Here is a 22,641-nt window from a genome sequence, read left to right as displayed (position 1 = left end):
AGGAATTTCAAAATCTTGCATGATTCGGTTCTGCAGGATTCGTGCTGGGATTTACCTAGTCCTGTAGGAATTTCCAGGTCCCACAGAAATTGCTATGTCCTCCTCAAAACTCAAATTCCATTTTCAATTGACGGAGTACAACAAACAAATTCACAAAGTCACTTGTTTAATTAATAATTTCCATCTAATGAAGCTTACTAGCTTTCCCCCGGCATTATGGCAACTGTTTCAGTATGATATGTTGGATAAAGGAATAAAGACAGACACCAATGTCAGGTTCAATAGCCTTGTTTATGCATTGTACAAATCCCTACACATGGAGTCCGGGGAACCGTCCAGCTAGTCGAATACCTATCAACTAGACTCCGTAACAGTAACCACATTCCTATTGCCAATTCCAGAAGGTGGAGGAAGTGGGGCTTGCGGGCACCTCCAATAAGGAAGAAGCCTCCGGGTACTTGGCTCGGTTAACCCCTGGAGCGAGGGCCGAGTGACCGGTGAGCCACTCCACAAAAACATTACTGGGACATCAGTGGTTATGGCCAAAAGGGGTGCTATGTCAGCCTTTGCCGGAAGCCTCTGTGTCCATGAGGGGCTGGGGTTCACCCAGGCTATACCGTCTCACGGACGCACAACTTAGCTTTTCCAAACTAAGCCATCTCCCAAGGGTGAGTATTAAGTTGGCCGATTTGCTCTCTGTCCCCCCCCCCCCCCCCCCCCCCCCCCCCCCCCTACACACTTGTGTAAAACGAGCCTGTTGTGACAGAAGTACCCCCAAGGGGAACTGCCAATCGAGGTACGTCGCTGATTGCCGGAGCCACCGAACACAGAGTGGACCGGGCTTCGGCAAACCTTGGCACATAAACACAATTGTGTCAACCCAAAGTTCCACAGTGTTCACGGGTGTCAAAATGGTTGCGTCTCTCACATGAAAAGTCCCAGCTATCACAGTGGATCTGACAGTCGGGGAACTCGGCTGAGAGTCAGACTCGGCCGACTTCATGTGGTCTGAGTCTGGGCCACCTTCGGCAGTATTAATTATGGCTAGGATGCAGGGATTGAGCTCGGGACAATTCCAGTGTGAGGTATCTGGCCCAAATGTACAACTTGAGGCTCGGGGCGATTGTGGCTACTCTCTGGCATATGATTACACAGGCTGCTTTAAATAATTAACATTTCATTATTTATTTATTTTTCCATATTTTCTCATTGTTTTTGTGATCAAAAAATAACATTTACATTTAAATAAAATTCTTTAAGAGTCCTGTTTAAGTAGTATTTTACTATTTTGATACTTTGTGTAGGCAATTGATAACCATTAAAAACTTTGGATGGGGCCTCCCGAGTGGCGCAGCAGCCTAAGACACTGCATCACAGTGCAAACTGCATTGCTACGGGTGGGTGTCGTTAAGGTGACCAGTAAGGCGGAACTTTACCTAGCAAAGACTTATAGAAGACCTGGAGCCAGTGGGTTTGGCGACGAATATGTAGCGAGGACCAGCCAATGAGAGCATACAGGTCGCAGTGGTGGGTAGTATATGTGGCTTTAGTGACAAAACGTATGGGACTGTGATAGACTGCATCCAATTTGCTAAATAGTGTTGGAGGCTATTTTGTAAATTACATCGCCAAAGTCAAAGATCAGCAGGATAGTCAGTTTTACAAGGGTATGTTTGGCAGCGGGATTGATGGAGGTTTTTTTTGAGAAATAGGAATCCAATTCTTCATTTAATTTTGGATTGAAGATGTGAGTCTGGAAGGAGAGTTTGCAGTCTAGCCAGACACCTAGGTATTTGTAGTTGTTCACATAGAGACTGCCAGAGGTTCGGACAACAGGCCCTCCGATTTAACACACTGAACTCTATCTGAGAAGTAGTAAGTGAACCAGATGAGGCAGTCATTAGAGAAACCAAGGCTGTTGAGTCTGCTGATAAGAATACGGTGATTGACAGAGTCGAAAGCCTTGGCCAGGTCGATGAAGATGGCTGCAGCGTGGCTAAGGTACACCCTTGACCAGCTCGGAAACCGGATTGCTTAGCGGAGAAGGTATAGTGGGATTCAATATGGTGGGTGATCTGTTTGTTCACTTGGCTTTCGAAGACTTTAGAAAGGCAGGGCAGGGTGGGCAGGGCAGGGCAGGGTGGACAGGGCAGGGCAGGATATAGGTCTGTAACAGTTTGGGTCTAGAGTGTCTCCCCCTTTGAAGAGTGGGATGACCGCGGCCGCTTTCAAATCTTTAGGGATCTCAGACGATAAGAAACAGAGATAGGGATTGCACAGATTAGAGATAGGGATTGCAACAATGGCAGATATTTTTAGGAAGAGAATGTCCAGATTGTCTAGTCCAGCTGATTTGTAGGGATCCAAATTTTGCAGCTCTATCAGAACATCAGCTGTCTGGATTTGGGTGAAGGAGAAGCGGGGTGGGGGCTTGGGCCAGTTGCTGCGGGGTTTGCAGAGCTGTTGGCTGGGGTAGCCAAGTGGAAAGCATGGCCAGCTGTTCTCGATTATTGTGGATTTATTGGTGGTGACAGTGTTTCCTAGTCTCAGTGCAGTGGGCAGCTGGGAGGAGGTGCTCTTATTCTCCATGGACTTTACAGTCCCAAAACTTTTGGGAATTATTGCTGCAGGATGAAAATGTATGTTTGAAAAAGCTAGCTTTTACTTTCCTGACTGACTGTGTATATTGGTTCCTGACTTCCCTGAAAAGTTGTATATTGCGGGGACTATTCGAAGCTAGTGCAGTACGCCACAGGATGTTTTCGTGCTGGTCAAGGGCAGTCAAGTCTGGAGTGAACCAAGGGCTATATCTGTTTTTAGCTCTACATTTCTTGAAAGGGGCATGCTTATTTAAGATGGTGAGGAAAGCACTTTTAAAGAACAACCAGGCATCCTCTACTGACGGGAAGAGGTCAATATCCTCCCAGGATACCCGGCCCAGGTCGATTAGAAAGGCCTGCTGGTAGAAGTATTTTAGGGGCATTTGACAGTGATGATGAGTGGTCGTTTGACCGCGGACCCATAACGGATGCAGGCAATGAGGAGGTGATCGCTGAGATCCTGGTTTAAAACAGCAGAGGTGTATTTAGAGGGAAAGTTGGTCAGGAATATCTATGAGGGTGCCCATGTTTACGGATTTGGGGTTGTACCTGGTAGGTTCCTTGGTAATTTGGGTGAGATTGAGGGCATCTAGTTTAGATTGTAGGACAACCGGGGTGTTAAGCATATTCCAGTTTAGGTCACCTAACAGTACGAACTCTGACAATAGATGGGGGCAATCAATTCACATATAGTGTCCAGGGCAAGACTGAGAGCTGAGGGGTGTCTATAGCAAGCGGCAACAGTGAGGGACTTATTTCTGGAGAGGTGGATTTTTAAAAGTAGAAGCTCGAACTGTTTGGGCATAGACCTGGATAGTATGACAGAACCCTGCAGGCTTTCTCTGCAGTAGATTGCAACTCCACCCCCTTTAGCAGTTCTATCTTAACGAAAATGTTGTAATTGGGGATGGAAATTTCTGAATTTTTGGTGGCCTTCCTAAGCCAGAATTCAGATACGGCAAGGACATCAGGGTTGGCAGAGTGTGCTAAAGTTGTGAATACAGCAAACTTAGGGAGGAGGCTTCTGATGTTAACACGCATGAACCCAAGGCTTTTACGGTTACAGAAGTCAACAAATGGGAGCGCCTGGGGACACACAGGGCCTGGGTTAACTTCTACATCACCAGAGGAACAGAGGAGGAGTAGGATGAGGGTACGGCTAAAGGCTATAAGAACTGGTCTTCTAGTGCATTGGGAACAGAGAAAAAAGGGGCTTAGGGTGCCAGGGGCTTAGGGTGTTGACCTATCTGGACGTTTGGCTGATAGCAGCAGTCGAGGGAACAAGCAGTCTCTAGTGTTATAGAATCCACCAGATGTGGGCGCAGTGGGACTAATTTCCAGCATGTGTGTTGTTGTTTATGTCTGGCTGGCGCCGCATAGTCTAGCTCTCCCCCTCACATAAGCGATATCGATCACCTCCAGCTCATGGCTTCAGCCCATCTGACTGTCCCCATGCACCCCACACTCTGCCCATGCACTGTTGTCATATGTTATAATGTCAACTGTCAGTAATAACTGATATTACACAGTCTGCTTGACAACTTATGTAGTGTGTTATTACATGCTACATAATTTTTTGTTTAATTTAACCTTTATTTAACTAGGCAAGTCAGTTACGAACAAATTCTCATTTACAATGATGGCCTACCCCGGCCAAACCCAGATGATGCTGGGCGAATTGTGTGCCGCCCTATGGGACTCCCAATCACGGCTGGATGTGACACACTCTGGATTCTCAGTTAAGACCAAATTCTTATTTTCAATGATGGCCTAGGAACAGTGGGTTAACGGCCTTGTTCAGGGGCAGAACGATAGATTTGTACCTTGTCAGCTCGGGGATTTGAACTTGCAAACTTTCGGTTACTAGTCCAACACTCTAACCACTAGGCTACTGCCGCCCCAAGGGTAGTGCCTTAGACCATTGTGCCACTTGGGAGCCCGAGTGCTCATTGGCCATTGGACAAAAAAATTACACAAGTTGGAAATTGCAAATTCAACAATGAGTAGTTTGGAATGAATCAGTAGCTAACTGCAAGCGTTGCAAAGCAATCACTAGCCTGCTATTCAATGGAGTAGGTATGTGGTCCAAGTCTGGGTTTAAGGGTCTCTTTTCCATGCTTAAAAGGATAAACATTCAACAACATGGGCCAGAAAAGGTTTAATACATTGGCCATGCTGTCAAACCAGCATGTCTTCTGCCACGTTCAAAACAACTGGAAACTTGGAACTGGGAAATCTCAGACATCAGTGAGTTCAAGACAACTGGGAACCCGGGAAAAAATTAGCCCCCGACTGGGAAAATACTTTTTGAACAGTCATTCAACTCGGAATTCCAAGTCGGGAACTCTAGGCTCTTTCTAGAGCTCCGACCATAAGATCACTTGCGTCAAGTTAGCTAGCACCACTATTTCTTGCTTGCTAGCTATGCATTGTTTTTTTTTTTTATCATTCAAGAACTTGACATAATGTGGCCTTGAAGGCCTAATAAAAGTACAATCATACCATTGTAAGTAATGACTGATTTAGCTAAAGTCCATTCAGTTAATCCATCTTTCCACAGATGCTACCAAGTCTGGATGTTTGTAATAAAGGAGGGAAACCATTGTACACGACCCCTGCCATCAAACATTACACTGTACAAAAGGCCACCCTTTGCATCGCAAGTCATAACTTTTCAGGTAAATGCAGCAACATTACTATAGACTTATGAATGCAATATGATCCTCAAAGTACACATTTCTTTGTAGAGATATACTTCTCAGGTAAACAAATACCCCTGACCATGTCAAGAGCACAGTCACGGTGCCAACCACACACCAATGCAGGAGGGGCCAACCATTTTATCTGTCTGTAATGTGTCCATTAGGAACCCAAAATTGCAGGTTTCCAAAGAGCGATGGCAAGGTGTTGGGCTTAGGATGGGGCTTGTAGCCTATTCTCTCATTGATCATCTGTTCCCGTGTCTTCCCATCCCCTGCTCCACTACCGGCTCCCACCATGTCACTCAACATCGCCACGCCAACAACATCCACCTCATCTCGTTGTTTCTTCCGACTCTCAAGCTCTTTCTTGACACTCTCAAACTCCTCCGTGTAATCCAACTTCAGCTCCAGGCGGGTGGGCTTTCTGTGCAGCATCTTCTACCACTAACGTTAGATTTTGTTGTTGTTTATTTTGGATAGTAGCTAGCCACGCTCTGTAGAATCCGCCATCCTAGCTATGCATAGTTGGGGTCACAGTGGGGCAGCTTGTGCTCATGTCGTGCCACTACGGGTGTGAATGGCTAGCTAGTGGCAATACTATCTAACAAAACACCAAACATTGTTTGGACTGTGTAGAGCAGGGCTCTCAGACACTGTTCCTAGTTACCTAGTCAGTAACCTAACGTAGCAGGCGTATCTAGTCTGTTACCTACCCTTTTTTTTTAATAAACTGTCATTGTTATTGTAGCCTGCACATCTGACTTTTTTTCACACCTGTCCCAAATCCTGTTGTGCCCCAGCAACGTTGATTTTGTTTGTACAATTCTATTTACTTCCATTTCGTTTCAAAATTTGTGTGTTATTTTTGGCAAGTTGTTGGTATTTGTCCTTTTTTAAATAAAAAACATTGTAAGTACATCTGCATTCCAATTTGCCCATAATTCTTGGAGTTCCTTTGAATGGTACAGTTTTGTGATACTCTCAACTCATCCTGTGGTATAAGCACATTCATAACTGTTTTATAACACCTCAAATTTCTGGCACTTTACTTAAGGTGTCTGTGCACACTCTATAAGGGCATATGACATGGTTATGATGCCCATCATTCCATTCAATGTAATAATGTGACACAGAGGTTGGTAAATTACATAACATCTGTTATGTAGACTTATGTAGCACGTAATAACATATGACATCAGTTGTCATGCAGACGGTATAACAGCACTTGCTATTAACAGTTGGCTTTAGAGCATATGACAACAGGATGAAGGGTAATTTTTAACACCCATTATATCCAGTGACTCAACTATTTAAAACTGCTTATGATAGCTTATGACAAATGTTATAATGTGTTATATAGCTGTTATAAAAGCTTTATGAATGCATGCATAAGGACACCTATAGCAAAGTGTTACAGATTGTTTTGCTTAGTGTAAAAATGTGAAAATTGCACGCAAGTGATTAAAAAAAAACAGCTTTCATGCATGAGTAACATGAGTGACAATTAACAATATTGCATTTCTGTGTATAGACATGACAACATGAATGTGTCTGTGTGTGTGTGTGTGTGCATGCGTGCGTGCGTGTGTCCGTTCTTTAGTAATCATATGTGAATGAAACTGAAGGCAAGGAGGTGCTAAGGAGCTGCTACAGAGGCAGCATGGTGAAGACATATTGACCCATAAATAGTTGTGATGTTATGAATGTATGACAAAACAGAATAAAGCCTGCATCTTCAAGACCCTCACCTCTGACCCTTCCAACAAAAAAAAAAATGTAATCTTGCAGATATAAGCACCAAGCTTCTTCACGTTTATCCGGTTATGACCTATTTTGATGGCATTGCCTAGTGAAAGACCACTGACTGTTCAAAATAGCCAAACATGTTTTATTTATGGAGCTTTCAAGAAATAGAATTGCAAATTGCCTATTATATTCTATTATGTTTATGCACATTATTGACTTGCATTTAAATTCACTCCTTGTATTTGTATTTTATTATGATCCCCATTAGCCGACGTCAATGGCAACAGCTAGTCTTACTGGGCTCAGACTTATTGGGCTCAAATGTACTGTATGTAGTTCTGTCCTTGAGCTGTTCTTGTCTGTTGATATTCTGTATTATGTCATGTTTCATGTTTCGTGTGGACCCCAGGAAGAGTAGCTGATGCTTTTGCAACAGCTAATGGGGATCCTAATAAAATAACAAATAACAAAAAAGACATTACCAAAGACAAGACAATATACATCCATTTAAAAACATTAGCATGTAGTGTACGTGTGTGTTTGCATCTATCAGTTACACATACACTACCAGTCAACAGTTTTAGAACACCTACTCATTCAAGAGTTTTTCTTTATTTTTTACAATTTACATTGTAGAATAATAGTGAAGACATCAAAACTATTAAATAGCACATATGGTATAATATAGTAACCAGAAAAGTGTTAAACAAATCGAAATATATTTTATATTTGAGATTCTTCCAATAGCTACCCTTTGCACCTACAGCTTTGCACACTCATGACATTCTCTCAACCAGCTTCATGAGGTAGTCACCTGGAATGCATTTCAATTAGCAGGTGTGCCTTCTTAAAAGTTAATGTGTGGTATTTCTTTCCTTCTTAATGCGTTTGAGCCAAATAGTTGTGTTGTGACAAGGTAGGGGGGTATATCAAAGATAGCCCTATGTGGTAAAAGACCAAGTCCATATTATGGCAAGAACAAAGAGAAATGTCCATCATTACTTTAAGACATAAAGGTCAGTCAATACGGAACATTTCAAGACCTTTGAAAGTTTCTTCAAGTGCAGTCGCAAAAACCATCAAGTGCTATGATGAAACTGGCTCTCATGAGGACTGCCACAGGAATGGAAGACCCTGAGTTACCTCTGCTGCAGAGGATACGCTCATTAGAGTTACCAGCCTCAGAAATTGCAGCCCAAATAAATGCTTCACAGAGTTCAAGTAACATACACATCTCAACATCAACTGTTCAGAGGAGACTGTGTGAATCAGGCCTTCATGGTCAAATTGCTGCAAAGAAACCACTACTAAGGGACACCAATAATAATAAGAGACTTGCTTTGGCCAAGAAACACAAACAAATGACATTAAACTGGTGGAAATTTGTCCTTTGGTCTGGAGTCCAAATTTGAGATTTTTGGCTCCAACCGCTGTGTCTTTGTAAGACGCGGTGTGTGTGAAGGGATGATCTCTGCATGTAAAGCATGGAGGAGGAGGTGTTATGGTGTGGGGCTGCTTTGCTGGTGACACTGTGATTTATTTAGAATTCAAGGCACACTTAACCAACATGGCTACCACAGCATTCTGCAGTGATACGCCATCCCATCTGGTTTTTCAACAGGACAATGACCAAACACATATCTAGGCTGTGCAAGGGCTATTTGACCAAGAAGGAGAGTGATTGAGTGCTGCATCAGATGACCTGGCCTCCACAATCTCCTGACCTCAACCCAATTGAGATGGTTTGGGATGAGTCTGACCGCAGAGTGAATGAAAAGCAGCCAACAAGTGCTCAGCATATGTGGGAACTCCTTCAAGACTGTTGGAAAAGCATTCCAGGTAATACTGGTTGAGAGAATGCCAATAGTGTGCAAAGATGTCATCAAGATAAAGGGTGGCTATTTGAAGAATCTCAAATATAAAATATATTTAGATTTGTTTAACACTTTTCTGGTTACTACATGATTCCATATGTGTTATTTCATAGTTATGTCTTCACTATTAATCTACAATGTAGAAAATAATAAAAATAAATAAAAACCCTGGAATTAGTAGGTGTTCTAAAACTTTTGACCGGTAGTGTACGTCAGTATAAACACAAAAAAAAGTAGGTCACATGGGGAAGAGGCATTGTGCAGTGAGGTATTTCTTTATTAATTGTTTATTTTATCAGGTTTGCTGTTCACTTGTGCTATATGGGATTGAAGGGAGTTCCATGCAATCATGGCTCTGTATAATACAGTATGTTTCCTTGAATTTGTTCTGGACCTGGGGACTGTGAAAAGACCCCTGGTGGTATGCCTGGTGGGGTATTTGTGTTTAAGTTCACTGTACAAACAATATTAATGTTTGTTATTGAAACAAGAAGCAATGCAGTCAGTGTTTCCTGAACACTTAGCCAAGAGAGACTGGCATGCATATTGATATTAGCCCCGTGATTACAATGAAGAGCAAAACGTGCCGCTCTGTTCTGGGCCAGCTGCAGCTTAAGTAGGTCCTTCTTTGCAGCACTTGACCATATGACTGGCCAACAATCAAGATAAGCTAAAACTAGAGCCTGCAGGATCTGCTTTGTGGAGTGTGGTGTTTTAATCATGACAGTTTACAATTTAAGGTAACACCAAGTAATTTAGTCTCCTCAACTTGCTCAACAGCCAGACCATTCACTACCAGATTCAGCTGAGGTCTAGAACTTAGGGAATGATTTGTACAAAATATAATGCTCTTAGTTTTAGAGATGTTCAGGACCAGTTTATTACTGGCCGCCCATTCTAAAACTGACTGCAACTCTTTGCTTAGTGTTGCAGTGATTTCACTAGCTGTGATGTCTGACACATATAGGGTTGAATCATTGGCATGGACACACAGGATTCGCTTAATGCCAGTGGCAGGTCATTGGTAAAAATAGAAAAGAGTAGAGGGCCAAGAGAGCTGTCCTGTGATACACCATAATTCACATGTTTAACATCAGAGAAGCTTCCATTAAAGAAAACACTCTGTGTTGTATTTGATTGATAGCTCTGAATCCATGACATGGCAGAGGTTGAAAGGCCATAACACATAACTTTTTTTCAAAAACATGGTCAATAATATCAAAGGCTGCACTGAAATCTAACAGTACAGCTCCCACAATCTTCTCATCTGACATTTGTGTCAGTGCAGTACATGTTGAGTGCCCTTCTCTATAAGCATGCTGAAAGTCTGTTGTTAATTTGTTCACAGAGAAATAGCATTGTATTTGGTCAAACACATTTATTTTCCAACAGTTCGCTAAGAGCTGGCAGCAAGCTGATAGGTCAGCTTTTAGAACCAGTAAAGACCACTTTACTATTCTTAGGTAGCGGAATGACTTTGGCTTCCCTCCATGCCAAATCTATGCATAGTCACTTTAATAACTCTACCTATATGCATATACTACCTTAACTAACCGGTGCCCCCGCACATTGACTCTGTATCGGTACCCCTCCTTATATAGTCTTGCTATTGTTATTTTACTGATGCTCTTTAATTATTTGTTACTTTTATCTCTTATTCTTATCCATATTTTTTTTAAACTGCATTGTTGGTTAGGGGTTCGTAAGTAAGCATTTCACTGTAAGGTCTACACTTGTTGTATTCGGCGGATGTGACGAATACAATTTGATTTGATGCCTGAGGACAAACACTTTCCTCTAGGCTCAGATTAAAGATATGACAGATAGGAGTGTCTAGAGTCAGCTACTATCCTCAGTAGGTTTCCATCTAAGTTGTCAATGCCAGGATATCGATAACAATCCTTTTCCCACCTCTCCCCACACTAACTTAACAAAATTCAAACATACAATGCTAATCATTTAAATAATTGGTCTTGACTGAATAGGAATTTGAATTGTTCTGGTTAACACACTAAATCATTGATGACAGCAACAGTATTTCATTTTCATTAGCCAGTAATGTGTTTTGCTCACTTATTGCCCCCTATTGACAGTCTCAGTCCACTTCCATACGTACTGTAGTTGAAGTTTTATTCCATTTCCTGCTATCTCTGTCATAGACCTAGATCTCAGTCCCCTTATCTAGATCTGTTGAACGCGAGGTAACTCGTTAAGATACAAATGACTGTTATTGTCCGTCAGAGATGCAGTGTGGACTTAGAACTTGTCAATGAGTAAGTGTTTGTCTCTTAGCTACCACTACTGTCATGTGCAAGTTACGTTGTAGACCGAACTTCAAAGTCACATTTTAGGTAGGTAGACGCGAAAATGCCACTGCAAGAGGCCACGGAGAAGGAGTCGTTGAATTTTAATCAACTGTGCACGTTTGAGAGCTTCGAGGAAGTTTGGAGTCATTACGGTTATAAAAGTGACTTCAAAGACGTAATAGAACGGGAGTTCTCAAGGACTAAAGGTACAGTACTTTTGCCTGGGGCTTCAATCACAGCGCCAAGCGTGTTTTAAAGTTAGTAAATCAACTTATGCTGATTCAACGCAAACCGGTGCGACACATTGTAACACAGGACTACTGTTTTTGTTGTTGTGTGCTTATGGCAATACGTCTACTTACCACTAAGTGGTGCAAGTGTTGTTATTCGATGCACATAAGTGATTATCCACGAAGAAACTCATTCCTAAGATTTCTCAAATTCCAAAACCAACTTTTTTGACAGGCATTACATACCTGGATCATGCTGGAACAACGCTATACCCTGAGTCACTGGTGAGAGAATTCTATCAGGATATCTCCAGGAATGTATATGGTGAGTCTTTCCTCACATACCAAATATAATTAGGTTCAACTGATATAATGTGCTGAGTTGTTAAAAGTGTAAAAAAAAAAAGACATAATTCTATTAAAGGGGCAATCTGGAATTGCTACAATAATTTTTGGACTGTTTATGTAAATGATGCCCTTGTTTTCATTAACGAGTTAAGTATTGGCCATTGCATGTCAATTGTATTACCATTCAAGCATATTATTAACTCTGTCTATTGAGAATTGACTTGTTTAAAGTTGTATACCAGGTTAGGGCAGGTCCTTTTAGGATCCCTGTTCTCCGTGTTCATGGAGAGCTGTTTGTTGAGGTAACATTTGAGTCATTTAGCAGATGCTGTTATCCATAGCAACTTGCAGGAGCAATTACGGTTACGTGCCTTGCACAAGGGCACATCGACAGATTCTTCACCTCGTCATCTCAGAGATTCAAACCAGCGACCTGTCAATTACTGGTCCTACGCTCTTAACCACTAGGCCCTACGCTCTTTACCTCTGCCAAACTCAGATGTGTGAGTTTATGGGTGTTTTGCCCTGTGTTTACATTTTTTTACTATTTTTCCTAATACACTTTTTAAATACTCAACTTTGTATCCAGTCTTCTTCAGCACTTCCTGCACTGTAAATAAATGCCTCCTATTTTTGCACCTGAACCTACTCTGAGACTGTTGTTGCGCCACATCAATTAAATAGGCTACCGTGTCCTCTATTAACCTCCTTTCAAAGGCTGGTATTCCATCGTACTTGCCTTTGTGTTTTGTGTTTGTTTGTTTATTTATATCTATATATACACACATACAGTTGAAGTTGGAAGTTTACATACACTTAGGTTGGAGTCATTAAAACTTGTTTTTCAACCACTCCACAAATTTATTGTTAACAAACTATAGTTTTGGCAAGTCGGTTAGGACATCTACTTTGTGCATGACAAGTCATTTTTCCAAAAATTGTTTACAGACAGATTATTTCACTTATACTTCACTGTGTCACAATTCCAGTGGGTCAGAAGTTTACATACACTAAGTTGACTGAGCCTTTAAACAGCTTGGAAAATTCCAGAAAATGATGTCATGGCTTTAGAAGCTTCTGATAGGCTAATTGACATCATTTGAGTCAATTGGAGGTGTACCTGTGGATATATTTCAAGGCCTACCTTCAAACTCAGTGCCTCTTTGCTTGACATCATGGGAAAATCAAAAGAAATCAGCCAAGACCTCAGAAAAACAATTGTTTTTGCACAAGTTTGATTCTTCATTGGGAGCAATTTCCAAACGCCTGAAGGTACCACATTCATCTGTACAAACAATAGTACGCAAGTATAAACACCATGGGACCACGCAGCCGTCATACCGTTCAGGAAGGAGACACGTTCTGTCTCCTAGAGTTGAACGTACTTTGGTGCGAAAAGTGCAAATCAATCCCAGAACAACAGCAAAGGACCTTGTGAAGATGCTTTAGGAAACAGGTACAAAAGTATCTATATCCACAGTAAAAGGAGTCCTATTTCGACATAACCTGAAAGGCCGCTCAGCAAGGAAGAAGCCACTGCTCCAAAACTGCCATAAAAAAGCCAGACTACGGTTTGCAGCTGCACATGGGGACACATCTGGTATGATGAAACAAAAATAGAACTGTTTGGCCATAATGACCATCGTTATGTTTGGAGGATAAAGGGGTAGGTTAGCATGCCGAAGAACACTATCCCAACCGTGAAGCACGGCTGTGGCAGCATCATGTTGTGGGGGTGCTTTGCTGCAGGAGGGACTGGTGCTCTTCACAAAATAGATGGCATCATGAGGACGGAAAATTATGTGGATATATTGAAGCAACATCTCAAGACATCAGTCAGGAAGTTAAAGCTTGGGTCGCAAATGTACAATGACCCCAAGCATACGTCCACAGTTGTGGCTAAATGGCTAAAGGACAACAAAGTCAAGGTATTGGAGTGATCATCACAAAGCCCTGACCTCAATCCAATAGAAGATTTTTGGGCAGAACTGAAAAAGCTTGTGCGAGCAAGAAGGCCTACAAACCTGCCTCAGTTACACCAGCTCTGTCAGGAGGAATGTGCCAAAATTCACCCAACTTATTGTGGGAAGCTTGTAGAAGGCTATCTGAAACATTTGACCCAAGTTAAACAATTTAAAGGCAATGCTTCCAAATACTAATTGAGTGCATGTAAACTTCTGACCCACTGGGAATGTGATGAAAGAAATAAAAGCTGAAATAAATAATTCTCTCTACTATTATTCAGAGTTTTCACATTCTTAAAAATAAAGTGGTGATTCTAACTGACCTAAGACAGGGGATTTTTACTAGGATTAAATGTCAGGAATTGTGAAACTGAGTTTAAATGTATTTGGCTAAGGTGTATGTAAACTTCCGACTTCAACTGTATATATATGAATACTCCTGTATCCTGATTTTAATATTATTTTAATATTTTTGTCTTTAGGCAACCCTCACAGCCATAACCCCAGCAGCAGACTGACGCATGACACAGTAGAGCATGTCAGATACAGGTAGCTAAAGCCTCTCCTTTCGCAGAAAGAAGTTCTCATCATTATTCCACCTGAATGAATGTGACTTTGTGAACCCTTATTTGTGCCCTGCTATTGAGGATATGTCCTGAACAGAAATGTATTTTCTTGCAGGATATTGCAGCATTTTAACACCACTCCTGACAAATACTCTGTGATTTTCACCTCTGGCTGTACGGCAGCTCTCAAATTAGTCGCTGAGAGCTTTCCCTGGAGGCCTCCCACTGCTACGGAGCCAGCCAGTCAGTTCTGCTATCTGACTGATAACCATACCTCGGTGGTCGGCATCAGAGGAGTTACTTCAGCACTGGGAGTGGTTTCTCTACCTGTCTCCCCCGAGGAGATAGAGGCCAGAGATGTAGCCCAGAGTGAATGCAGCAGTTGCCAGACACCACACCTCTTCTGTTATCCAGCACAGAGCAATTTTTCTGGCAGAAAGTACTCCCTGGGTTACGTGAGGGGCATCCAGGCGAGGAAGCTCTACCCAGCGTGTGACAGCCAGGGCCGGTGGTTTGTCCTGCTGGATGCTGCCTCTTTTGCTAGCTGCTCTCCGCTGGATTTGCAGGAGCACCCAGCGGACTTTGTTCCCTTATCCTTCTATAAGATGTTTGGCTTCCCCACAGGTTTAGGGGCTCTTCTGGTCCGGAATGACACAGCTGCCCTCCTAAGAAAAGCATACTTTGGTGGGGGGACAGCAGCGGCCTACCTAGCGGGGGAGAACTATTACGTGCCAACGCCAAATATGGCTAACCGGTAAACTGTTCCATGAGCCTTGAAATTACATTATGGATGTGAATGCACACGCATTCTTTATGAAGTTGAATGAGCCTGGCTTAGAGAGGATAATATTGTATTGTTTGATACTTTTTTTTGGTGATAAACCTTGTTTGTCATCTGATTTTAAGGTTTGAAGATGGCACCGTCTCTTTCCTGGACATCATTGCTCTAAATCATAGTTTTGACGCTCTACACACACTCACAGGTATGTACATATGAATAATTTAAAGGCATGGATGAAACAAAGCGAAGTTGCTCATATAATGCATCAGTATCATCTGCCATTGCACTAAGTGTCAAAGTGAGACCTATGCATTCAAAAATAATTCCATTGGTCGAGTGGTTGTTCATTACATCAATATGACAAATCTTTTGAACATCAGTAAGGAATGGACCAATATTCTACAGAGATTGAATTGAGTCAATAAAACCTTTTTAAACTATTGTATTGTAACCTTGTTTCCTTGTTTTCGCCTTCAGGAGGCATGGACAAGGTCCAGCTGCATACATTTGGTTTAGCACGCTATACTTACATGTTGCTGTCTAGCCTTTGCCATGGCAACGGACAACCAGTTGCTCAGATATACTCCGACAGCGAGTTTGAGAACCTGAGCACGCAGGGAGCCATCCTCAACTTCAATTTGACGGACTGTCACGGACAAATAGTTGGATACTCTCAGGTTCACTCAAATGAGCCTATTTGATGCACTGCACCCTACAGTGTTTGCATTTAGTATTTTCGCACATCCAAATATATGTTAAAGAGGACTTTACCAAGTCGATTAATAATGAACATAGCCTGGGTATTATGAATGCAATAAAAAAAGGTCTCATATTTCTGCTGATTGATAAACATTTCTAACCATTTTCCTTTTCCTCTTCTCAGGTGGACAAGCTGGCTAGTCTTTTCAATATCCATGTGCGGACAGGTTGCTTCTGCAACACCGGTGCCTGTCAGCTCTTCCTTGGCACCACCAATCAAGACGTGAAGAGCAACCTACAGGTGCATAGTGAATTTGAGGTGGCATTGCGCATGTGTTTGTGCAAAAGACGATAAAAGACAATGAAGATAATTATTGATCCTAATATACTGTTGTCCTCTCCTGTTTTCTTCAAGGCGGGTCATGTCTGTGGAGACGACATAGACCTGGTTGATGGTCGTCCAACAGGATCTGTACGCGTATCCTTCGGCTACATGTCAACCTTCCGGGACTGCCAAAACTTCTTGAACTTCATCGTGGACTGCTTTGTGGAGAAACCAGTCGAAGTGGACCAAGTGAAACTAGAAAGACTGAAATCGAACACCTCTTCTCGAGGTTCCAGTCAGTGTCTGCTTACTGTGCTTACCAATGGGGAACCTAAACACATAGACAATAGAGAGCATGCCTCTACAGATCCAGTTGTGAACGAATGTGGAGGCAAGGCCATCACCAAGGAAGCAAAGAGCCAAGGGAAGGCCCAGTATCTGACTAATATCTACATATATCCAATCAAATCCTGTGCAGCGTTTGAGGTTTGTGCACATTTCTCTTTCAGTATTGTTTTGCTCTCATTTAAATCTACAATGCAAATGATGATCGTTCTCCAATACCCATGTTATGTTTGGATAAAAGTCACAGAGACCTGTTGTTGGATATTTGTGGAAAGAATGACTATTTCATCAACTAAACACAATTGCAATGCGTGTGCCTATCAGTATACTCTGTCAATTGACTTCTTACTACTTCTGTGTTTTTAATTGTGATGTGTGGTTATGCAGGTGACTGACTGGCCAGTGTGCCCTCTGGGACTGCTCCATGACCGGGGCTGGATGGTGGTGAATGGTAATGGAGTGTGTCTGAACCAAAAGAGAGAACCACGCTTATGCCTCATTCATCCGAAGATCTACCTGCCCTCGAACACACTGCTCCTGCAGGCCTCAGGTCAGACATTATAAATATATAGTCTTTTTTTTTGTGACAATCCAGGAGTCTTTATTCAGCAGCACCGCTCACATACATTTCAGTCATACATTAAAAACAATTAAAAACTCTTCTAAAGGAGTTCCTCTTATCTTTCAGGAATGGACACAATTTCTGTCCCTTTGGAAAACCACAATGAGCCACACCAGAGTCATGGGGTGTGTCAAAGCAAGTTGTGTGGTGACAGGTGAGTTAAAAAAATATATATATTATAATAATAATTAAACTAGCTATGTCTTTGTAGAAAATCTATAGAGTAGGCTTGAAAGACATGTATGATCCGTGTCGGGAATGACATACAGTATTTATTATGATCCAATTTTTTTCATAGTCATTGGTCTACCAGAAGTCTGCCACTTTGACTTCAGGAAAAACGCCAAGGGGGATGAATGCTTTTGCAAGGCACTGTATTTGACCATCACCTTGATTCAGAAATGTTGTAGTGGTTGTTATTGTATTCTCTCCTTCCCAAGGGTGCAAACAGTAGATTGTGGCGATGAAGCTGCATCATGGCTCTCAGAGTTCCTTGGACAGCCTTGTCGTCTGATAAGGCAAAGTCCTGATTTCATTCGCAACATGAAAAAGGGCCATGAAAAAGGTGAAAGGGAGATGTCCTTGGTAAACTTAAGTTCAGATACCATACTAGGGTATCCATCATAATGGTTTCTTCAGTAATTCCTATTGTCTGCAAAAATCTATTTTTTATGCATGAATGTTGGAATTTGCTTTACCCCAATGGGATTTCTTTGCTCTCTTTAATTCATAATGATTTAGACTTTTTTTGTCATTGCCCCAGGGGTCTCGTCCACTGCCCTCTCCTTGGTGAATGAAGCCCAGTACTTAATGATCAACCATGCCAGTGTTGATTTGCTTCAGAGACACATCACCAGCAGGTATAGTATAACATGTTATATTGCCTACGGGCCTCACACATTCCTGGTGGAGCACATTTGGAATTTGTGACATACTAAATTATACAGTATGTAGGCCTAGTGAATTACATGTACAAAGATCATCATAGGTAAATCTTTTGTTATTGATTAATGTGAGCCAGCCTTTTTTCTTGTTCCTTGTGGTTTATCTAACCACTATGGGACAGACAGGAATCCTCTGACCATCAGCCTCTTGACATCCATGAGCTTGTTAGTCGGTTTCGTGCCAATTTAGTCATCTCTGGATTGGAGCCATTTGAGGAAGATGATTGGTCACACTTGATTATTGGAAACACCCATTTCCAGGTGAGGATGCAGATTGGTTTTCATATATGGTGACACGTATTACTGAAATGGCAACAAAATCTTTAAATGCATCAACTCTTTGTGATATGACGTGAAGGTGGCAGGTCGGTGTGGCAGATGCCAGATGATTGGGGTTGATCAGAACACAGGAGCCAAGACCAAAGAGCCTCTTCTGTCTCTCTCTGCCTATCGCAAGGGGAAGGTCAGTGGGGGGAGGTTGCGTTTAATTTCAAAGTGTGACAATATGTTCCAGGGTTGGTGTGTTGAGTTTTCAGATAGTCCCTATCCCATGACACGTTATCTGACTTACTACTGGGTCGACTGCATTTGCAACGGTCCGTGTCATTGACCTTAGACTAGAGGTAGGTAAGAGTACATAAAACAAACGAGCATTAACTGACAAGGAAAACACACAGCAGAGTATTCAATATACAGTATCCCTTATCCCAGAAGGACCCCATTTTGGATACATTTTTAGGCTTGTTGTTTGTTGTTCTCACTACCGTTTTGGCCATTCTGTGAGTATGCTGTAAATGTGTTGTGATTTTGTTTTTTAGGTGACCTTTGGTGTGTACCTTGTCCACCAATCACTGGATGGCTCTAATGCAACCCTATCTGTTGGCGCTCCTGTAATGTCTCAATGGCCAGGATAAGGTTACCATTTCCAGATGTTTTTATATGTCTGGACTCAAAATTATTTTAAGCAAACATGGTTAGGTTACCATTTTAACTTAAATGTTTGCATATTGTAGGAAGACAACCCAGGTAATCACAGAGCTCATACAGACCAATGTGTAAATCAATTACTGTACCTTTTAGTTTACATGATTTTAATGTTTTGTAAATTAACAAAAAAAAATACAGTTTCTGTTGTCTTTGAATAACTGATTTGGTTGACTTCTTCTTTTTTTATGTATGTATGTATGTATGTATGTATGTGTATGTATATATATGTATGTATAAATTGAGTGTGTTTGCCCTCCCAAAGAACGTTTTTTATCTTTACCAGGGTGCCAACTTAAAAAAGCAATCACACTGTTCTCAATCATGTTGCATCCCCTCTGTTCCTGAACCCAGTTAGAAAGACTGGGGACTTGCCTTAAAATCATTTGTATTAAATTCATTGGAGAACATTACTTTAGGAATGTAATGCCTTCCCTTTTTTTGAAAGTTCCACCATAAGCATCCTGCTCCTGACCTAGGATTATGATGGGTTTTCCATTCACCACACTCCCCGCAGTGTATCCCAGCTTCCTTGCACTTGGTTTCCATTGATCCAAACCTGACTGAGTCCGGTGGCGGAGTGTCCCAGCTCTCACACGGAGACATCCACATGTTCTGCTTGCCTGGCAGCCCTGTGAATGCACTTCCCACATATCTGACAGGTAGCTGCATGGCACCATTGGACTCTTTGAACAATAGAAAGTCATTGGTGCTTGTTGGAGTTGCCATGGAGAAGAGAGAACACCCTCTTGACATCTGTGAAATAAATTTAAGAGGTTCATAATACAGACATTAGCTAGGCCTTGGAATTACATTATGCAGCTGAAATTGACTAAATGCTAAATATACATATTATTAACACCTTATTTACCAAGCACTACCACCAATAAAGCAAATGATAATGTCAAAGGTTTTTGACTGCTGCTCACACCATGGTATTTGCCAATATGCATTGCAAAGCTTTCTAATGTGCGATACAAACATTTATGGAAGTATGGAATATCACATTGATTACCTTAGACATATTGTCACAGAGGAATAGTTTTCTCACTTTTTGTCAGCCTCACATGATCAATGTCAGACTCCTTTGGAAATGTGAACATTTTACCTGACAGAGAGGACATGGTAAATACTGTTAGGCTCTGTACGATGAACTAAATATTTACAGTACAATGTATGCTCTGATATAAATGTATCTCCATCCTGTAGGCCATTGACATTTGAATAATTATCATATTTGCCATGTGGAGAGAGTGGTGTCAGGCACCAACTCCTTTAAGAGAATGTATTCATTTTAATTAAGTATTTTAATGATTCATCTTCGCATTTATTGTCTTCATTTCTAACCTGTTTTATACTTATTTTCCACCATAATTTGCAAATAAATTCATAAAAAATCCTACAATGTGATTTTCTGGATTTCTTTTTTAATTTTGTCTGTCATAGTTGAAGTGTACCTATGATGAAAATTACAGGCCTCATCTTTTTAAGTGGGAGAACTTGCACAATAGGTGGCTGACTAAATACTTTTTTGCCCCACTGTACATGTCACATGACAAACTTTAGGGCACATTGTAAACAGGACATGAAATTGAAGTACAATTATTTTTCTTAATTGAAAATTACGTTAAAGAATACAAATTATACATTACATTTACACATCTGTACACATATACAGTGCATTCGGAAAGGATTCAGACCCCTTTTTCCAAATTTTTGTTACATTACAGCCTTATTCTAAAATTGATTAAATAAGTGTTTTTCCTCATCAATCTACACATAATACCCCATAATGACAAAGTGAAAGCAGGTTTTTATACAAAAAATATATAAAAAATAAGAAACAAATACGTTATTTACATACAGTCAAAAGTTTGGACACACCTACTCAATGATTTTTACTATTTTCTACATTGTAGAATAATAGTTGAAGACATCAAAACTATGAAATAACACATGGAAACATATAGTAACCAAAAAAGTGTTGATGACAGCTTTGCACATTCTTGGCATTCACTCAACCAGCTTCACCTGGAATGCTTTTCCAACAGTCTTGAAGGATTTTCCACATATGCTGACAACTTGCTGGCTGCTTTTCCTTCACTCTGCGGTCCAACTCATACCAAACCATCTCAATTGGGTTGAGATCGGGTGATTGTGGTGGCCTCGTCATCTGATGCACCCCTTACACAGCCTGTAGGTGTGTCATTGTCCTGTTGAAAAACAAATGCTAGTCCCACTAAGCCCAAACCAGATGGGATGGCATATTGCTGCAGAATGCTGTGGTAGACATCCTGGTTAAGTGTGCCTTGAATTCTAAATAAATCACAAACAGTGTCACCAGCAAAGCACCTCCACAACATCACATCCTCCTCCAAATTCACGGTGGGTACCACGCATGCGGAGATAATCCGTTCACCTACTCTGCGTCTCACAAAGACACGGCGGTAGGAACCAAAAATCTCAAATTTGGACTCATCATACCAAAGGACAGATTTCCACTGGTATCCAAGATGGTGTCTGTTTTTTTTCCTAAAGTATTTCTATTTACCTCCGAACTGCAGTACCTCAACTGAGGTAACTGTAACCGTAACCGTCAACTGAGGTAACTGTAACTCAACTGTAACCGTAAAAGCCTTGGTTTCATGCATGTTAACCTTAGAAGCCCACCATCTTAAATAAGCATGCCCTGTTCAAAAAAATTTGAACTAGGAATAGATATAGTCCTTGGTTCACTCCAGACCTGTCTGCCCTTGACCAGCACAAAAACATCCTGTGGCATTCTGCATTAGCATCGAACAGCCCTCGTGATATGCAACTTTTCACGGAAGTTAGAAACAAATATACACAGGCAGTTGGGAAAGCTAAGGCTAGCTTTTTTAAACAGAAATTTGCATCCTGTAGCACAAACTCTAAAAAGTTCTGGGACACTGTAAAGTCCATGGAGAATAAGGGCACCTCCTCCCAGCTGCCCACTGATCTGAGGCTAGGAAACACTGTCACCACTGATAAATCCACCATAATTGAGAATTGCAATAAGCATTTCTCTACGGCTGACCATGCTTTCCACCTGGCTACCCCTACCCCGGTCAACTGCCCGGCACCCTCCACAGCAACCCGCCAAAGCTCCCACCATTTCTCCTTTACCCAAATCCAGATAGCTGATGTTCTGAAAGAGCTGCAAAATCTGGACCCCTACAAATCAGCCGGGCTAGACAATCTGGACCCTCTCTTTCTAAAATTATCTGCCGAAATTGTTGCAACCCCTATTACTAGCCTGTTCAACCTCTCTTTCGTATCGTCTGAGATTCCCAAAGATTGGAAAGCTGCCGCGGTCATCCCCCTCTTCAAAGGGGGAGACACTCTAGACCCAAACTGCTACAGACCTATATCTATCCTACCCTGTCTTTCTAAGGTCTTCGAAAGCCAAGTTAACAAACAGATTACCGACCATTTCACAGATTACCGACCATTTCGAATCCCACTGTACATTCTCCTCTATGCAATCTGGTTTCAGAGCTGGTCATGGGTGCACCTCAGCCACGCTCAAGTTCCTAAACGACGACATAACCGCCATCGATAATAGACATTACTGTGCAGCCATA

General features: G+C 41.7%; 1 protein-coding gene and 2 pseudogenes across 4 annotated transcripts; 1 reads left to right on the top strand and 2 right to left on the bottom strand.

Annotated features, from left to right (window-relative positions):
* Positions 1-5,440: 5,440 nt before the first annotated feature.
* On the bottom strand, positions 5,441-5,764 carry LOC139407276 (anaphase-promoting complex subunit CDC26 pseudogene; annotated as a pseudogene).
* A 5,260-nt stretch (positions 5,765-11,024) lies between these two features.
* On the top strand, positions 11,025-20,438 carry LOC139409944 (molybdenum cofactor sulfurase-like). Of its 4 annotated transcripts, none has more exons than XM_071155370.1 (15): positions 11,025-11,434; positions 11,694-11,783; positions 14,253-14,319; positions 14,452-15,090; positions 15,243-15,319; positions 15,595-15,794; positions 16,001-16,117; positions 16,232-16,627; positions 16,874-17,036; positions 17,175-17,262; positions 17,549-17,673; positions 17,872-17,968; positions 18,175-18,313; positions 18,411-18,515; positions 18,871-20,438. In XM_071155370.1, exons 1-15 carry the CDS (start codon positions 11,290-11,292, stop codon positions 18,964-18,966), a joined length of 2,544 nt encoding a protein of 847 aa, XP_071011471.1. In that variant the 5' UTR covers positions 11,025-11,289; the 3' UTR covers positions 18,967-20,438. The 4 variants fall into 4 exon arrangements, with proteins under 4 accessions (XP_071011471.1, XP_071011455.1, XP_071011478.1 ...); XM_071155377.1 differs by lacking the exon at positions 11,025-11,434 and adding an exon at positions 12,132-12,309 and having other exon boundaries at positions 11,735-11,783; XM_071155354.1 differs by having other exon boundaries at positions 18,411-18,879.
* On the bottom strand, positions 19,447-20,160 carry LOC139407215 (serum amyloid P-component-like; annotated as a pseudogene).
* Positions 20,439-22,641: the final 2,203 nt, after the last annotated feature.

Source organism: Oncorhynchus clarkii, chromosome 1 (genome assembly GCF_045791955.1).
Source record: "Oncorhynchus clarkii lewisi isolate Uvic-CL-2024 chromosome 1, UVic_Ocla_1.0, whole genome shotgun sequence".
In the NCBI taxonomy this organism is placed as follows: Eukaryota; Metazoa; Chordata; class Actinopteri; order Salmoniformes; family Salmonidae; genus Oncorhynchus; species Oncorhynchus clarkii.
This window is presented reverse-complemented; position numbering and strand designations above follow the sequence as displayed.